The 15,308-nt window shown below is 57.7% G+C and overlaps 2 protein-coding genes across 2 annotated transcripts; both read right to left on the reverse strand.

Annotated features, from left to right (window-relative positions):
• Positions 1-3,009: 3,009 nt before the first annotated feature.
• Positions 3,010-3,540, reverse strand: INAFM1 (InaF motif containing 1). Its single transcript, XM_065898282.1, has one exon. The coding sequence runs from the start codon at positions 3,538-3,540 to the stop codon at positions 3,010-3,012; it is 531 nt and encodes a 176-aa protein (XP_065754354.1).
• A 3,154-nt stretch (positions 3,541-6,694) lies between these two features.
• CCDC9 (coiled-coil domain containing 9) lies at positions 6,695-14,787 on the reverse strand. The gene is made up of 11 exons (XM_065898283.1): positions 14,764-14,787; positions 14,388-14,492; positions 12,725-12,826; positions 12,296-12,544; positions 10,775-10,858; positions 10,513-10,686; positions 9,737-9,918; positions 8,019-8,065; positions 7,771-7,903; positions 7,252-7,342; positions 6,695-7,165 (listed from the first exon to the last, which is right to left on the reverse strand). The coding sequence occupies exons 1-11, from the start codon at positions 14,785-14,787 to the stop codon at positions 6,695-6,697; spliced, it is 1,662 nt and encodes a 553-aa protein (XP_065754355.1).
• Positions 14,788-15,308: the final 521 nt, after the last annotated feature.

Raw genomic sequence — 15,308 nt, forward strand, 5'->3', positions numbered from 1 at the left:
AAGAACTAGAAACAGATCCCTGTGGTGGCCATGGAATGGCGCTGCTCAGATCTCCCTTTAAGAGATCCTGCTGCTGACAGTACAGCTGTCTGACAGCCCCACCTCATTGGTGCCAAGGCCGCGCCTCCCTTGGGCAGCTCCCAATGAGAGAACACAGTGGGTACTAGTGCCAGCCCACTGCAGCCCCACCCAGGAGTCCTCTGATGGGCAACCTTTGCTCAAAGACCGCCCCATAGACACACACACCCCACCCCCACCCCACAGACGTACAGCCAAAGGCTCCTCTGACCCAGTCCTTCTTTCCCTCTCTCCTTTCACAGCTGTCAGACTGATGGATGGTGGTGACTGTCCACTTCAGAATGATTAAAATAGTAACTTATATGCCATGGGTATTTCATACACACAAATTTGACCACCCACCTCTCCTTGCCTCTCCATCACCACCCTGGTCTAGCCGCTATAATCCGTCACCTGAATCATGGCTGTAGTCTCCCTACTGGGCTCCCAGCTTGCACCCCCGTTCCCTGCAGTTCATTCCCCACGTGGCAGTCGGAGGGTCCTGTTAACACCTATGTCAGGCTCAGAAGCCTGCCACTTCCCCACCTCAATCAAAGTAAAAGTCCTCACCCTGTCCCATGGGGCCCTGCACAAATTACCCCCATTCTCTCTCCCCCAACCTTCTCCTGCCCTCCCTCTCATTCACTCTGCTCCAGCCACACTGACCTCTTTGCTGTTCCTTGAACAAGCCAAGCACCTTCAGCCTCAGGGCCTTTGCACTTGCTGTTCCTGATTCCTGGAGCACTCTTCTCCCAAGATCTGCATGTCCTGCCCTCACTTCTCTTAGGCTTCTAGCCAGTAACCAGCAACTTCATCACTCCCTATCCCCTATGCCCTGATTATTTTTCTCCTTTGTGCTTATTACTACCTGATAGTAATAACATATACTTAAGTTATTCATCTATATTTCTTGTCTGTCTCTTCACTGATATGTCAGCTCCATTGAGAGCAGAAATTTCTGCCTGTTTTGTTCCCTGCTGTGTCCCCAGTGCTTAAAATAAGGCCTGGCACATAGTAAGTGCTGCATAAATATTTGTTAAATGAAAGATCAAGAGACAGCGACCAAAAGAGAGCCTGCGAAAAACAGGAAGAGAGAAGGGAAGAGAAACACACAAAAGAGGGGGGTGAGGAGACAGGGGAGTGAGGGAGGCTGAACTAGGGGAAAAATGAGAGGGGGGGGTTGGATCAAGATGGGGGGGGAGAAAAGTGAGGAAGCGGGATGAAATAGAGAGAGCTGAGGCGAGCGAGTCAGAACAGAGTCAGGGATAGAAACAGAGATTATATTGACAGACATCAGACAGAGAGACAGAGACACACAAAGATTGAGAGACAGAGAGAAAAGGGGAAGAGGAGACAGCGGTGAGGGAGACACACAGACGAGAAACCAAGAGAGCAGGAAAACAGGTTGGGAGAAGTGAGTTGAGAACTAGAGAGAAGGGGGCCAGTGGGAACAGAGATGGAGTCCCTCCCTCTAACTCACCATTGGCTGGTGTCCAGGGCTCTGGGCTGACTGGATATTCCTTGAGATCCAAGCTGTGGTTTTTAAAACCCCAAGGGACAGAGGTGGGTGGAGAGAAAGAACATATACTGTTCTGTGGGCTTCAAGTCACCAGCTTCTTTAATCCGCAGAGAAAACTTCATGAGATAAATACTATGATCATCTTCATTTTACAGGACCAAAGAGGCTGAGTTACCGGCCCAAAGTCACACAGCTAGTGACAGGAAGAGCTAGGATTTGAAACTGGGTGTCTTGGCCCAAGGTGAGTGCCCCTAACCACCATCTACGCTAACTGGAAAAAGGTGCTGGCTGCCTGAGTTCCATTCACTCTGGAGACACCCTCTGGGAAATGGTGCTGGAGGGGTAGAGGAAGCAGAGGAGGTAAACGGACTGACATTCCTAGCCAGGTACATATCCACAGATGTCCCAGTCTAGGAAAGAGGCTCAGCTTCACCATCCTGGGGAAGTCTCCAGTTCAAGGGAGGTAGTTGGACAGGAAACCACTTCCTGCTTGTAGGGTCCAACGCCCTGCCCAGAGCTAGGCCTTAGTAGTCGGGATGGGAAAATGGACTCGACCACCTCTGACTCTTTTAGCAGGACTGGAGTTTCTCTACCTTGGTTTGCAAGCAGCATTGCAGACCAGAGAGGTTGCACTAATCTTCAAAGGCAGCAGCGTGCTTTGATAACTTCCTCTGTGATTTCCAGAGGGGCAGAGAAGCTCTACCACCACCCCTGTCCATGCTCATCTCTCAGATCCCAGGAAGAAGGCCTCATTCTCTCCCAGCAGCACCCTTACATCTCCAGGTGACTTAGCTTCTGTCGCCGACATTATAATTATACGAATCACAGCTCCCAGAAACCCAGCTCTTGCTGAGATCATCCCATCTCTCATCTCCTGTGCTGTAACAGGAGGCCGGACCCTTTGCTCCCCTCCAGAGGAACTTGACGTCTGCCCCAAGCATGCAAAAAACTGCGAAGTCCTTCACACTGCCTGACCTTCAACTACCCTGTTGCCGACAAGCCTCTTCTCACCCCAACCCAGAAAATACATGATACCAATGGAAGAAGAAAAGGGCCCCCCAAGGGAAGGGGAGAACCCACACAGCCCACCTAGGGAGAGAAACGAAGATCAGATACCAGGAAGGACTTGCCCTCACAAACTTGAGAGGGGCGGCACCTCTGTAGACAACACGACAAACACAGCACGAGGCAGCTGGGGCTGAGTTTATTGCAGGTGGAAGATGGATACGGAGATTCAGGGAGAAGGGGGGCGGGCTGAAGACTGTACTCAGAATCCTAAAGAGGGAGGGTCAGGAGGCAAATATCAGTATGCGGTCGGCCAGATGGTGGAGGACCGGCCTGACGGTGGAGAAGCTGCGAGGGGCGAGGCCCAGAGCCAGCCCCTCTTCGCCCCCCATTCTTCAGGATGACGGCTCCGGAGACGCTACACGATGTCATGAAGAGGGAGCCAGACCCCAATCCGGGAACGGCGCATCCGCGGCGAGGACGCCGGGCTCTCGAGGGCCGGCGGTCCATCTTGGGTGAAAAGGAGGGTTACCCGGGTCCTCGCCCCCCGCGGCCTCCGGCGTCTCCCCCGGCGTCTGGCGGCTCGGGCGGCGGCTGGGGTCGCTGTGGCGGCGGCGGCGGCGGCTGTGCGGCAGCTCGAGGTGGGGTCGCGGCCCGCCAGGGGCTCCCAGGAGACAAGAGACTGAGGCAGCGGCGGGCACCGAGGCAGGGAGAGCACCCGCGCGGGCGCCGCAGGGAGAGGACTGCGCGCTGGGCGGCGGGCCGGCCGGGGCCGCAGGGGGCCGCGTGGGAACCCAGATGAGACCGTAATAGACAGCGAGCAGCACGGCAGCCAACGACACGCAGAGAAAGTAGGCGCAGACAGGAGCCAGGCGCAGCCAGCGGCCCCGCGGGCCTTCGCTCAGCCCCGCGCCACCCGGGCTCTCGCCGCCGCCACCCACGCAGCTCGTGCCCCGCATCCCCGCAGCCCACTCGGCCCAGCGCCACAGCCCACACAGGACCCGCCCCTTGGGACCGCCCCCTCCGAGGACCGCCTTCGCGCTCTAACACTCCCTCGTCCAACCCCGCCCACGCCAGCGTGGTCACGCCCCCGCGCGGGTGGGCTCCCTCCGCGTTGTAAGCCCGCCCCCTCCTCAGCCTCCGGCCAACCATCATCAACCTAAGGCTTAACCACGGCGTTCTGACCCCGCCCCCACCTGGCTCTGGGCCCGCCCCAAGCACGCAATACCTCGATTTTTCTCAAACGTTTAAGTCTCGGCTCAGCCGACACCCGCCAGGCTGGCCAGGCAGATGTTATACCTGTACCGGCGCTTAGCTCCGCTCTCCCTTTTCTGTCCTCCTCCCTGCGCCCTAACCCTGTCCCCTTTCGGAACTCGGACTCCTTCCAGGCATCTAGGTCCACCACTCCCTTGCCAAGCTCAGGCCTTTTAAGTCCCGCCATTCCTTAGCCGCAGTGCCGCCCCAGTTGTAACTTGCGTTTCTCCAAGCTAAACTCTACCCCAACTTTCGATCCCACCCTCTTCTCCCCTTACCCTCACCCATCTTCGGTCCAGGCTCCACCTCCTTTCTCCACTAGTTTGCGCACCCCATTCTAAACCACGCCCTCCGCCGCTGTCTGCGCCCCACACCGGCATAAGGGATTCCCATCTAAACCTGCTCTCGTGGTTCCATCCCACATCCTAACATCCTCCGTCTCATGGTTTAACTCCATACACCAGAATTCTGGCCCCACCCAGTCACCCTAACCACGCCCCCTCACGGGACGTGCCTCCTCCATACTTTGTGTCCTGAGGTCTAAGCTCACAACCCGAAGCTCCAGATCCGCCCCACACACCAATCACGCCCCTCCCCATCTCCTCCCCCACCACCCTCAATTTCTCCCCCTCTAAAACCATGGGGTCCAGAGTGGGCTCCGGGGACGAGACAGCACAGCCCGGAGATCCAGACTAAGCCCCTCCTGCCTCCCCCTCCCCATCAAGGCGGGGAAGCTTCAGTCCCCTCCCAGCAGCGTCTTCAGGAGTTCGGGGAGGCCTGTGGGAGGGGGGGAGGGAAGACGTTTCAGGGGGGGTGGAAGAAGAAAGACCCCCTTCCTCCCGCCTCTTCGGCCACGAAAAAGCCCGCCAAGCTCAGCAACCCAGCCTGCCCCCGCCAGCAACACAGTTCAAAGGTTAGCGGAAGCACTGCGTTTAATAGGGACCGGGCTGGCGGCCGAGGAAATCAAGTCCTTCAGGAGTCACCGGCTATTCGCCATGCCCCAGATGTAAGCTCCTGGAGGCGGAAAACGGCCCGGAAACTGGCACCTAGACCCCCATGGCCTCCATTAGGCGGTAACTCGGGGGCGTCTCAGCCACCCCGGTGCCACAGCGCCCCCCATTTGTGAGACTGGACTACAGCCCTGGCCCAACCCGGTTCACTATCCCTGGCTCCTCCCCCCTTACATTTAACCCTCTCCTGGCTGGAGTGTGGCGGAAGCAGAGGACAGAGGAGCGAGGCAGCAGGAGGTTAGTGCAGAGCGCAGAGGCCACTGTCAGCGGGCGCGGTCAGCGGGCGGCCCCCGGTGGCGAAGCGGCCGCCACCACTTTGCAGAAACGCACCCTCTGGAAGTCGGTGATCTCCGCCGTCTCCTGGCCCTCAGGGTCCGCCTCTGGAAAGAGAAGGGGTGGTCACTGGAGGGCAGCAGTAACCCCTGCACCCCTACCGCCGGACCCGGGACGCTCTAGCCCCGCCCCTCTGCCCCACTGAGCCTGGCTGCCGCCCACCCCGCGTTAAGCGGCTTACGAGTCTCAGACTCCTTTAATCCTCGGAGTGGACCCACGCAGCAACACCCACCCCAGCAGTACCCTGTTTACAATCGAATACATAATCTGATATAACGAGATCGCAGTCACGTGACCCAAAGGCAAAGCGCTTGGGCACCCCGGCCTCAGCCACCACCATAAACTCCGTCCTCTCGGATCGCGGGCCCACCCCACCACGGGCCTAAGCCAACCTCTATCACGCCTGCCCCACAGGACCTACCCTTCACTTCCCTTGCCCACCTCCTGAGTCCTAACCAGACCTTCCTTGGCTCTACCCCGAAATCCTAATCCCACTCCTGGGGGAGGTCCGTGGTTCACAATCTGGCTTCCACCTGCTGGAGGTGGAGACAGGGTTGGCCTCTGGCTCCAGGTCCGCTGGCCCCAACATTCTATTTTACCCCAATTTTTTTACCCCACTATTTTACCTATTTCTATTCTAATTTACCCCAATTTACTAATTTACACCTCAAAACTCTAATCCCGCCCACAGCTAAATCTATTACTCTGCCCCTCCCCATTCTTATTTTTGACCTACTTAAATTTCTAACCCTGCCCTTAGCTCCTCCCCCTGAACCTAGCCCACCCCCTTATTTTTAGATTACTTTCCAGAACCCCTGGGATGGGTCTCTAAATCCTAATCCCATCCTGGCTCCACCTGCTCACCCGCAAACCCCATACACACTCAATTCCTAGCGGCTCGGCCCGGGGGGAAGTCCTTCCTTTAGCCCCACCCCCTTCACGCCCACCTTTCCCAGCAGCGTAATCCCACCCCCCCTCACCCCCGCCCCCGTCCAGCTGCTCCCCACACCCATGGTGGAGACCCACTCCACCCCGTTCTACTCCCCCCAAACCCTCTTCCCCTCAGCCCAAGAGGAAGCGGAAGGAAGAAGGCCACCACACAGCCGCTCCCCCACCTGGAGCTGTCTCAGACCCCTCCTCTTCAGCTTTCTGGGTTCTTGGGAGGCTGGGCCCACTCTTCAAGGAGGCAGGGGCTGGCTGGTCACCTCCTGGAGGAGGAGGAGGCCCAGTCAAGCCCCTTCCCCTCCAAGTATCCCCCCACCCAAGACAGAAGGCCCTTGGGGAGTGAGAAGGGGGTTCAAGGACACACGTGGGGAGGGTCATTGGAGAAAGTGAACTCTTTATTGGAGAGGACACTCTGAATAGCTCGCAGTAGGGCAGGATCTGGGGGTGGGCATTCCAAAGGCAGGCATGGCCCATCCTCCCTAGCCACCAGGGCGGTGGGACACACGGGGTCCTGGGGCTGAGCCTGAGGGTCCCCCATGTACCCCTCAAGCACACACACAAGCAGCCAGCTTCACGCATTTCCGAAAGGCCAGGCCTCACCCGGAGAGAGGGCGTCAGCCGGATGGGCGGTCCGGGGAGAATTCAGCTCCATCTCTTCACCCCAGTCGGACACAGGCTGGTGGCCCCCGGTGGGCGAGAAGGGGCTGGAAGGCGTGGCAGGGGCCTGGGGGAGTGGCAGGGGCTCCTCCGGCCTGGCTGGCTCTTCGTCGCCACGTTCCCCGCTGGGGCTCCCGCTCGGGCTCCCGCTGGGGCTCCCACTGGGCTCAGGCTCGTGGGGCCGGTGGTCCCGGGCTGGTTCTTCTCCCTCCTCATCAGCCTCTTCTTCTTCCTCGACCTCCTCCTCCTCCTCCTCCGCATCCTCACTCATGTCTTCCCACTCCTCGGCCTCCCCGTCGTCACCCTCGCCCTCCCGGCCCTCGCCCTCCTCACCCTCGTCCTCGTCCTCGGGAGGCTGATGGGCAGGGGCCGGGCTCTCAGGCGGCTGTGAGAAACACAAGGCAGGTCGGGGAGAGGGTGTGGGCCCTGGGCATTCTCACACCACCTGCCAGAGATGACACGCCACCCTACCTGCATGGGCGCCTCCTCAGGGGTAGAGGGCTGTGTGGGCTCAGGGGCTGCAGACACTGCCTCCTGCGTCTCCCAGCGGTCATCGTGGTCACTGGAGGGAACAGAGGAATGGGGTGAAGCCCAGGTGGAAAGAGGAAGGGCTCCCCACCCCCAGCGCCACCCCCCAGAGACAGAGCTGCAACATTCAGCTGGGTGGGGGGAGCTGGCACGCTGGAGCACCCAGGAGGAGGAAATGGTGGGCGTGCCCGTCAGGGATGGACAGGTGGAGGAGGGCCAAGTGGCAGAAGAGGACCCGGATGGGAGGGGAGGAGAGGACAGATGAGGGCAAAGTGGAGAGCCAGGCCCCAACACCCCCAAAACCAAGTTCCTGACCCACAGGGAGACGAGTGCCCGAGGCAGGCAGGGCCAAGACAGGACAGAAAGACACACCCTCCCACACACAAGCCAGAGAATGGCCAGGGGTAGAGCCACACAGCCCCGCTGGGGTTGTGCACGTGCAAGGGGAAGGGGTGCCCCCACCTGTAGGCACGGGGGGCTGCCTTGGCCTGAGGTCGGCCGCTCTTCCTCTTTCTACGGCTGACCTCAGTTTTGTGCTGGGACAGGAATTCCCTGAAAGTGGGGGGCTTGGGAGGCCGGGCCCAGGCCTGGTCATCTGCAACAAAACCCAGGGGAAGTTGGGGGTGGAGGGCATGGCACAAACCACGCCCACCCCTCCCCTGGCCCCGGCCCAGCCAGCTGCCTCACCCCAGCCAAGGACTCCCACTCACCGTAGCGGTGGGATGGTTCCAGGGCCACGGCTGGGCCATCCTTGAACCTGGGGAAAGAGAAAGGGGGTGAGCAGGCAGCTGGGGGCACAGGGAGAACAGGAGGGTGGGAAGAGATTAGGGGGAGAGATGGGGGCCAGGGTCAGAAATCAAGATCATAGACGGCAAGGTGGTCAACCAGAAGCGGGCAGAGGTGAGGAATGTCACTGACTAAAACGAGGACAGGACCAGGTGAAAGACAAGGGGCAAATTTGACATCATAGTGACAAATACAGAAGAAAAAAATTCAGTATTTGAAAGCCTGCCCGCCCGTGAACAAAAATTTGGAAAGTACATGATCCCCAGCTCCCTGTCCGGCCTCATTTCCTATCACTCTTTCTCACCTCCCCAGCTAAGCAAGTTCTCCTACCACATGGAGCTCCTGCCTCAGGGCCTTTGCTCTTCCTCAGATCTCTCAGCGACTCACTCCCTAACCTCCTTCAGCCCTCAGTCTGGAGGCTTTCCTAAACTTCCTAATCACATATTATTACATATATTATCTAAGTCCAGAACAGCAGCCTCCAACCCTCTCCATACTCTGCTTCATTATTCTTCAGCATCTGACATGAGCTCTATTCATTGCCCATCTTTCCCACTGGACTCTAAGTTCCATGAAGACAGAAGCATTTTCCTCACAGCTATATCCCCATCACCTAGAACCTTCCAAGACACACAGGAGGGACTCAATAAACGTTTGCTCATGAAATCATTGCACATGTGCAGTAGTGAGACTTGCTGCCGGCTGCTTTGAGGACATAAGAGGAAAACAATTACTTTCTCAGTGTTAACCCTGAGAACATCTCCCCCAAAGCCCCACCTGTCTACACCTTAGAAAGATCAGCTACAGTATCTGTGCAAAACATTTCTCACGCTGGCACAGGCTTAGCTCACAATCCAAAAATAAATGCTCTGACCGCCAGGCACACAGACAAGATCCTCTTTCTTCAGCCAGCGCCACGGCAGAGGATACAGGATGATGTAAAAACTACAGCTGTTGACCATAAGACTGCCGTTGGGCAGCTCTTCCAGAACCTCTCTGTCTTCGCTATGGAAGTCAGGGCTCCTGTGGATGATGGCTTTGCTTTAAGTTTGACTAACGGGATGTTTCCTGGGACCCGAAAGGGCACAGAGTCAGACCTGAGGATAATAATGCCACCGGGATAAGGAGTTTGGGTTGGTGGGGAACAGGTTAGAGGGATGAAGAGAGGATGCAGAGCTGTAATCACTATAAGTAACTCTTCATGCCCTCCCTGTGTGAGAATTCACATCTGTGCCCTTGGCCATGTAGCCACTGCAGTACCACCCACTAGAGTGGGCAGAGTTTAAGTTCCTGCCACAGCAATGCAGGGTTTGCTGGCTAACAGAATAGGGAAGTGTGTCCACTCTCCCTCCTGCACATCTGCCAGTGCCATGGCCAGCACGTCCCCAGGGAGCCCGAAGGGAAGGCACACCCAGGTAGACCCACAGCTTCAAGTCCAGCCTGGATCAGCCCAACCCAGGAGACCTGTGAACACGTGAGAAAGAAATGCTTTCATGTGTCCCTGAGATTTGGTGGTGGTTACGCAGCATCACCTAGCAACTGCTAACTGATACACAGGGTGAGAAACCAGAGACAGGCAAAGGAGTCAGAAGTCAGGGCCGAGGTCGAGAAGCCAAACAGAACAGGCAGGGCAGAGACTCACATGCCATCAGTCTTCTCAGCATCCCATTCCCTCCGCCACTGGCCGGTGGGCTTGCGGTGCCGCTGCAGCCGCTCCTGGTCGATCTTCTCCCGCTCCTGCTTCCAGCGCAGGTACTCGGACCGCTCCCGGCCCGTCATGGAGAGCGTCATGTCCCCAGCGCCACCCAGGCCGGCCCGGCGGCCCTGCCCCCAGCAGACAGGCAGTCAGGACCCAGCTACAACCCTCCCCTGCCACACCCCCTCCCCCAGGCCCTCTAAGCTGGGGGGAGGGGGTAGAGCCACCGGCTCCAGGTCACACGTGGAGAAGATCAAAGCCACATCTGCCCATGTGGCACCTTCTCAGAGAGGCCATCCCAGGTCTCTGTCTCTTAGTAGCATCCCTCTCTCCTCTGTCCCCTGACCCGGCTGGGCTGGAGTTTTCTTCTCTACATTTGCCATTACCTGACATCTTATTACATGGTCACTGATTTAGTCCCAGCACCCAAAACAGTGCCTGGCCCCGCCCAGTAAATATCACTAACGTTAGTAATGAGAAAACATCGCCAAAACACACAGAAAGCTTCAGAAGGAAAGCAGTGTGGTGCTGGCTCAAGAACCGACAATCACTGGGCGGGGTGGGGGGGGCGGGGCGAAGCCTGAGTGCAGGGCTGCGGCCTCTCCCTACTCTGTGTCTCCTGCGCCGCATCCGGCCCTCCACACACACCCCACCCCTGAACCCAGAGACTGGCTGCCAGAAGGAATGTCGTGGCCCCGGGAGCCCCGGCTGCCGGCACGCACCTGCCGCTCCTGCTCGAGGCCGCAACGCACCCGCTCGAAGTCGGAGCCCCCCCAGTTGCGCCCGTGCCGGCGACTGCCTTCCCGACGGTCCCGCTCAGGCTCCTCCAGGGGCCCGCTGCGTCGCCGGGGGTCGTCCAGGAAGTTCCGCACTGGGTTGGGCTCCAGCACACCTTCCTGCGGGTACACGGAGGTGGGGGGTGTTGGCGGGCTCCCGGGGGCGGGCGGCTCCGCCCCACCGCCAGGGGGCGCCCGAGGCACTGACCCGCTGGTTGCGCTCGTACTCTGCAATCTTCTCCATCTCTTCATTCATCTTCTCAATGTTCTGCTTGCGCCGCTCCTCCCACTCCTTGGTGGGGGAGGGAGGGGACAAAGAGAGACACAGGGCGTCAGAAAGAACCACTCAACCCGAGCGTCCGTCACCTTCTGAGGCTCTCTTCTTAGGCCTGCGTGCATGGCAGCCCCTGGCTGGCAGCTGGGCATTGGCTCTCAGTGTGTCCCCCGTCAACCGATAAAGGGGCTCAACGTACCTCGACTGTTTGTGCAAATACAGCGTGTGCTGACCGCCTGCTTTCCGTTTGGGTCTGGAATTTGTGCGTGTACTAGGCAGAGGGCACCTACATGACCAGCCCCGGATAAAAAGCCTGGGCACTAGGTCCCTAATGAGTCCCCAGTCGATGACCTCTGACACGTATTGTCAATGCTGGAAGAATGAAGTGCAGCCCATGTGGCTCCACTGGGCGAGGACTCTTGGAAGCTGGCACCTGGTATCCTTCAGATTTCAGCCCATGGGCCCTTCTTTCCCTTTGCTGATTTTATTTTGTATTCTTTCCCTGTAATAAATCTTAGCTGTGAATCTTTCTAGCAAAACTCTGAACCTGGGAGAGGGGTGGGAACCCCAGCACACTATGGCTGGCACGGTAACAATGCCACAGTAATAACTCGGCACATGGCCAGGTGACCCCCACAATCCATTCTCCTCTCCTTCCAAGGTAACAGAATTTTAGATGAGCACGTGGCATTTCCAGGACTCAGCATACAAGAGAGAAATGAACCATCTGACTGACCCCATGGCGTTTTGGGGTCTTTCAGTTACAACAGCTTAGCACCTACAAGTAATAACCATCCTTAAGTAACACTCACTGAGCACTTACTCTGAGAGTTTCAATGTCTGATGTCACACGATGCTTACAATAACCTTTAAACCTGATTTTCATTCCCGTTTAAGAGTGAGAACCAGGAAGTTCTCAGAGGGGAAGTGAGCTGCCCAAGGACAGGGAACTAACAGAAGAAGGCTGACCCCTCAGCCACCACGCCAGACAGCCTCCCATTCTGCTAACCTGTGTGGTGGGGCACTGGGAGCAGTTACAGTAAGAACATCACTGTTTCCCACCAACAAATCCGGGGAGTGACAGAGAGCACGTGCGTAAGCACACATGCAAGAGAAAGCGTGCGCGCGTGCGCTACTGGACAGAGCCCACCAGACGGCACCAGAAAGAGAAAAAAGAGACGGGCAAGGAAAGGCAGGTGGGCAAGCACACAGCAGACAGAGAGCGAAACAGGAGAGATAGAAAGAGACAGGGAGAGTACCTACAAGCACTGGCCTGGAGGAGGGAAGGAGGGAGGGAGGGAGGGAGGGAGAGAAGAGATGAAAAAGAGCTGAAGAGAGGGGCCGAAAAAGAAGCAGACAAAGATAGATGAAGGAGACAATCAGTTTGAGAGCAGGAACAGAAACAGGACAACGTGGAGCCTCGCCAGAGGACTCCAGCCCCTGCTCGGCTCCCACCTTGGATTTGCGGTCGGCAGTTGAGGCATCTCCAGTTCCAGAGAGATGAGGGGACCCCCTGGCCCGACCCCTCCGGCCGCGGCCCCCAGCTCCTCCTCGAGGCTGCTCCCCGGGACTGTCTTCCCAGCTGCGGGATGCCCGGCCCATGCCTGCCCGGCCTCCATGCTGAGGGGGGATCCGGCCTCCCTTGCTGGCCCCTGGGGGCCGAGGGGTCCCAGGAGACCTCCGGGAGGGACCCAGGTTCTTCTCCTGGAAAGGGGGGAGGGGGGGAAAGTACAGTCACTGGGGCAGGGAGACGGGGACATCCCAGGCCCAGAGGGCAGCTGCCAGGATCAAGGCTCCCACAGGTCTGGGGCAGCTGGGAAGGCCTTTAGTTCTCAATCGCCCCCGCCCTGTACTCACGAGTCCCCACCCCGGCGTGGAGCTCACCATTTCCATTGTCACATTCTCCTTCTCCACTGAGCGGCCCTTCCGGGGAGCTGTCACCGCTACTCCCTCGAGTTCAGCTTTTTTACGGTCCTCCTCAATCTCCTAGGAGCAAACAACAGAGATAGGGAGTGTCAGGGGTCCTCTGTACCAGCTGGATTCCCACAGCCCCCTGAACTTCTCCCAAGTCTGTCCCAGCCCAGACCTCTCTCTGGAGCTCTAGGCAAGAAAGCTGGTCACTTCAGCATCTTCCCTCAAACTCCACCAGGCTGTTCCCCTGCTCAGAACCCTCCTGTGTGCCCATCTCTGAGTCAGAGCCAAAGGCCTCCCCACAGCCGACAGGGCCCTACAGAGTCTGGTCTCGTTACCACCATGAACTCACCTCTGGCTCTCTCCCCTCACTCTGACTTCCTCACTGTTCCTGGAACCTACGAGGCTCAAACCTGCCTCAGGGCCTTTTTCACCCGCTGTTCCCTCCCACGGGAACACTCTTCCCCCAGAGATCCTCCAGTCCCTCACCTCCTTCAGGTCTCCGCTCAAAAGTCCTCTTCTCAGGAAGGCCTTCCCTGACCCATCACTACCCCGCGTTATGTGTATTTTGCTAATCGTCTGCCTGTTTTGTTCACTGATGTATACCCCGAGCCTAGAACACTGCCTGGCACACAACAGAGGCTCAGTATGGTTTTGTTTTTGCTTTAAATGAACGAACGCATGAAGAATGAATAAGTGAAACCCACTCCTCATCCCATCTCAGGGACAGCCCCACCACCTACTCTGTCACCTGTGACAGGGACCTGGGCCTCGTCCTGGACCCTCTCTCCTCTCTAACTCCACCACGGCCCGTCAGTCACTGAGTCCCTCCCGAAAGCCCTGTCCCAGGCCGGGCACCTCTTCTCCACATCCCCCACTGGAGTCCCTGCCCCAGCTTCCTCCTTGTCTCCAGTATCCCCTCCTTCCACCCACCACCACACAGAAGCCAGAGGAGTCTTCCTAAAAAGGCATTCTGACCTGGCCCCACTCCCCCTCAGAGCCCTCCAGGGCTCCGCAGTGTCCTTAGGAAAAAGTCCAAACTCTTAGCCTGCTTGTGTTCTGGGCCCTGTATGGCCTGGCCCCAGCTGATCACTCCAGGTCAATATCCCCCAACTGACCACTTTAAGCTCCAAGTTTTTGCACAAACTGTTCCCTTTGTGCGAAACGTGTTATGCTTTCCTTTTCGACTAATGGTCTACTCACCTTTTAGGTCTCAGAATCCCCTCCTCCAGGAAGCCCCCTTAGTATCCCCCCGCCTGGGTGAAGAGCCCCCTCTGGGCTCCCACAGAACCCTGAACTCCTCCATCCCAGCCTTGCCCACTCTGTCATCACTGACTGAAGCCACAGCTGGATCCCTACTGGCCTGTGAGGCCCGGGGACCAGGGCCATCTCCATCACTGCTGCTTCCCCAGCACCACTCAGCAGTGGGCCTGGTGCAGTGAAGACACTGGAGAATACTTGTGAACAAATGAATGAATGAATGATGGAATGAAAGAAGGGATCCCAGGCTAAGGCCTTTGGCTTTTATCCCGAGAGTGATGAAAAGTCATGAAAAGGTTTTAAGGAAGGGAGAGGTGAGGGAAACTCACTGCGGGGAGGAGAGGGGATGGGGTCTCCCAGGGCGGGGCTAGGGCACCTGGTAGCGCCGGATGAGGGCCTCATTCTTCCGCCGAAGAGCCTCGATCCTCTTATCTAGCTCAGCATCCTTCTCCTCCTTCGATTTCAGATCCAGTGTGGCCGACTGAGAGGGGTAGACAGTTCAGAGACAGTGAGGAAAACCTACACCCACCCCAGTGCCATTCAATCTGGTGTCTGAGAGTCAGGAACCTGGGTCCCCTCCTCCCAAGGCCCCTGCCCCAAAGCTCAGATCCCAGAGACCCCACTTTCCTTCTCACCATTCCGCTGGCAGGATGGGACCAGGGTCCCAGCAAACCTTCCCTGCAGAATCTGGACACAGCACTCGGGGTTCCTGAGGTCAGAGGGAACAGAAGGACTAAGGCCAATGACTCTACCCAATCTGTCTCCTCCTCTCCCATGACGGGGGCTCCTCTAACGCACACACTGCACGCGCGCACACAAACACCTGCACTCCAAGGTAATGTTAGCCCTCACTCCCACACCTTCTTCTTGAAGTGCTAGTCCGCCCCTTACCTGGAAATGTTTAGACTCAGTCCTCTCCGAAACGTTTTGGAGCCACCCATTTCCCATAAAAACAATGTAATCACACCCACCTTGGAAAAGTTCTGGTCCCGCCCCACCACTTAGGAAAACATCCCATACTGCTCCCTTCAAAACGAAAATTCTAGGTCAGTCTCCACACCTCTGTGCTGGGAGTTTAAACCTGGGCCTCCATCCCAGGAGAGCTTTAGGTAGAGCCTCTGCCCCAACCTGCACAAGAAAGTTCTAGGCCCAACTCCCTGTGCCCATTCCGGTGCCGCCCACATCCCCGTTAGCAGTCTACATATGCCTCTTTCCCAGGAGTTTCACAAACGTCTTATAACCCCACAGTCAATACAGTTCGAACCCCACTCCTATTTGCTGCCCCTACACTCAGGAA

This window comes from Phocoena phocoena, chromosome 20, assembly GCF_963924675.1.
Source record: "Phocoena phocoena chromosome 20, mPhoPho1.1, whole genome shotgun sequence".
Taxonomy (NCBI): Eukaryota; Metazoa; Chordata; class Mammalia; order Artiodactyla; family Phocoenidae; genus Phocoena; species Phocoena phocoena.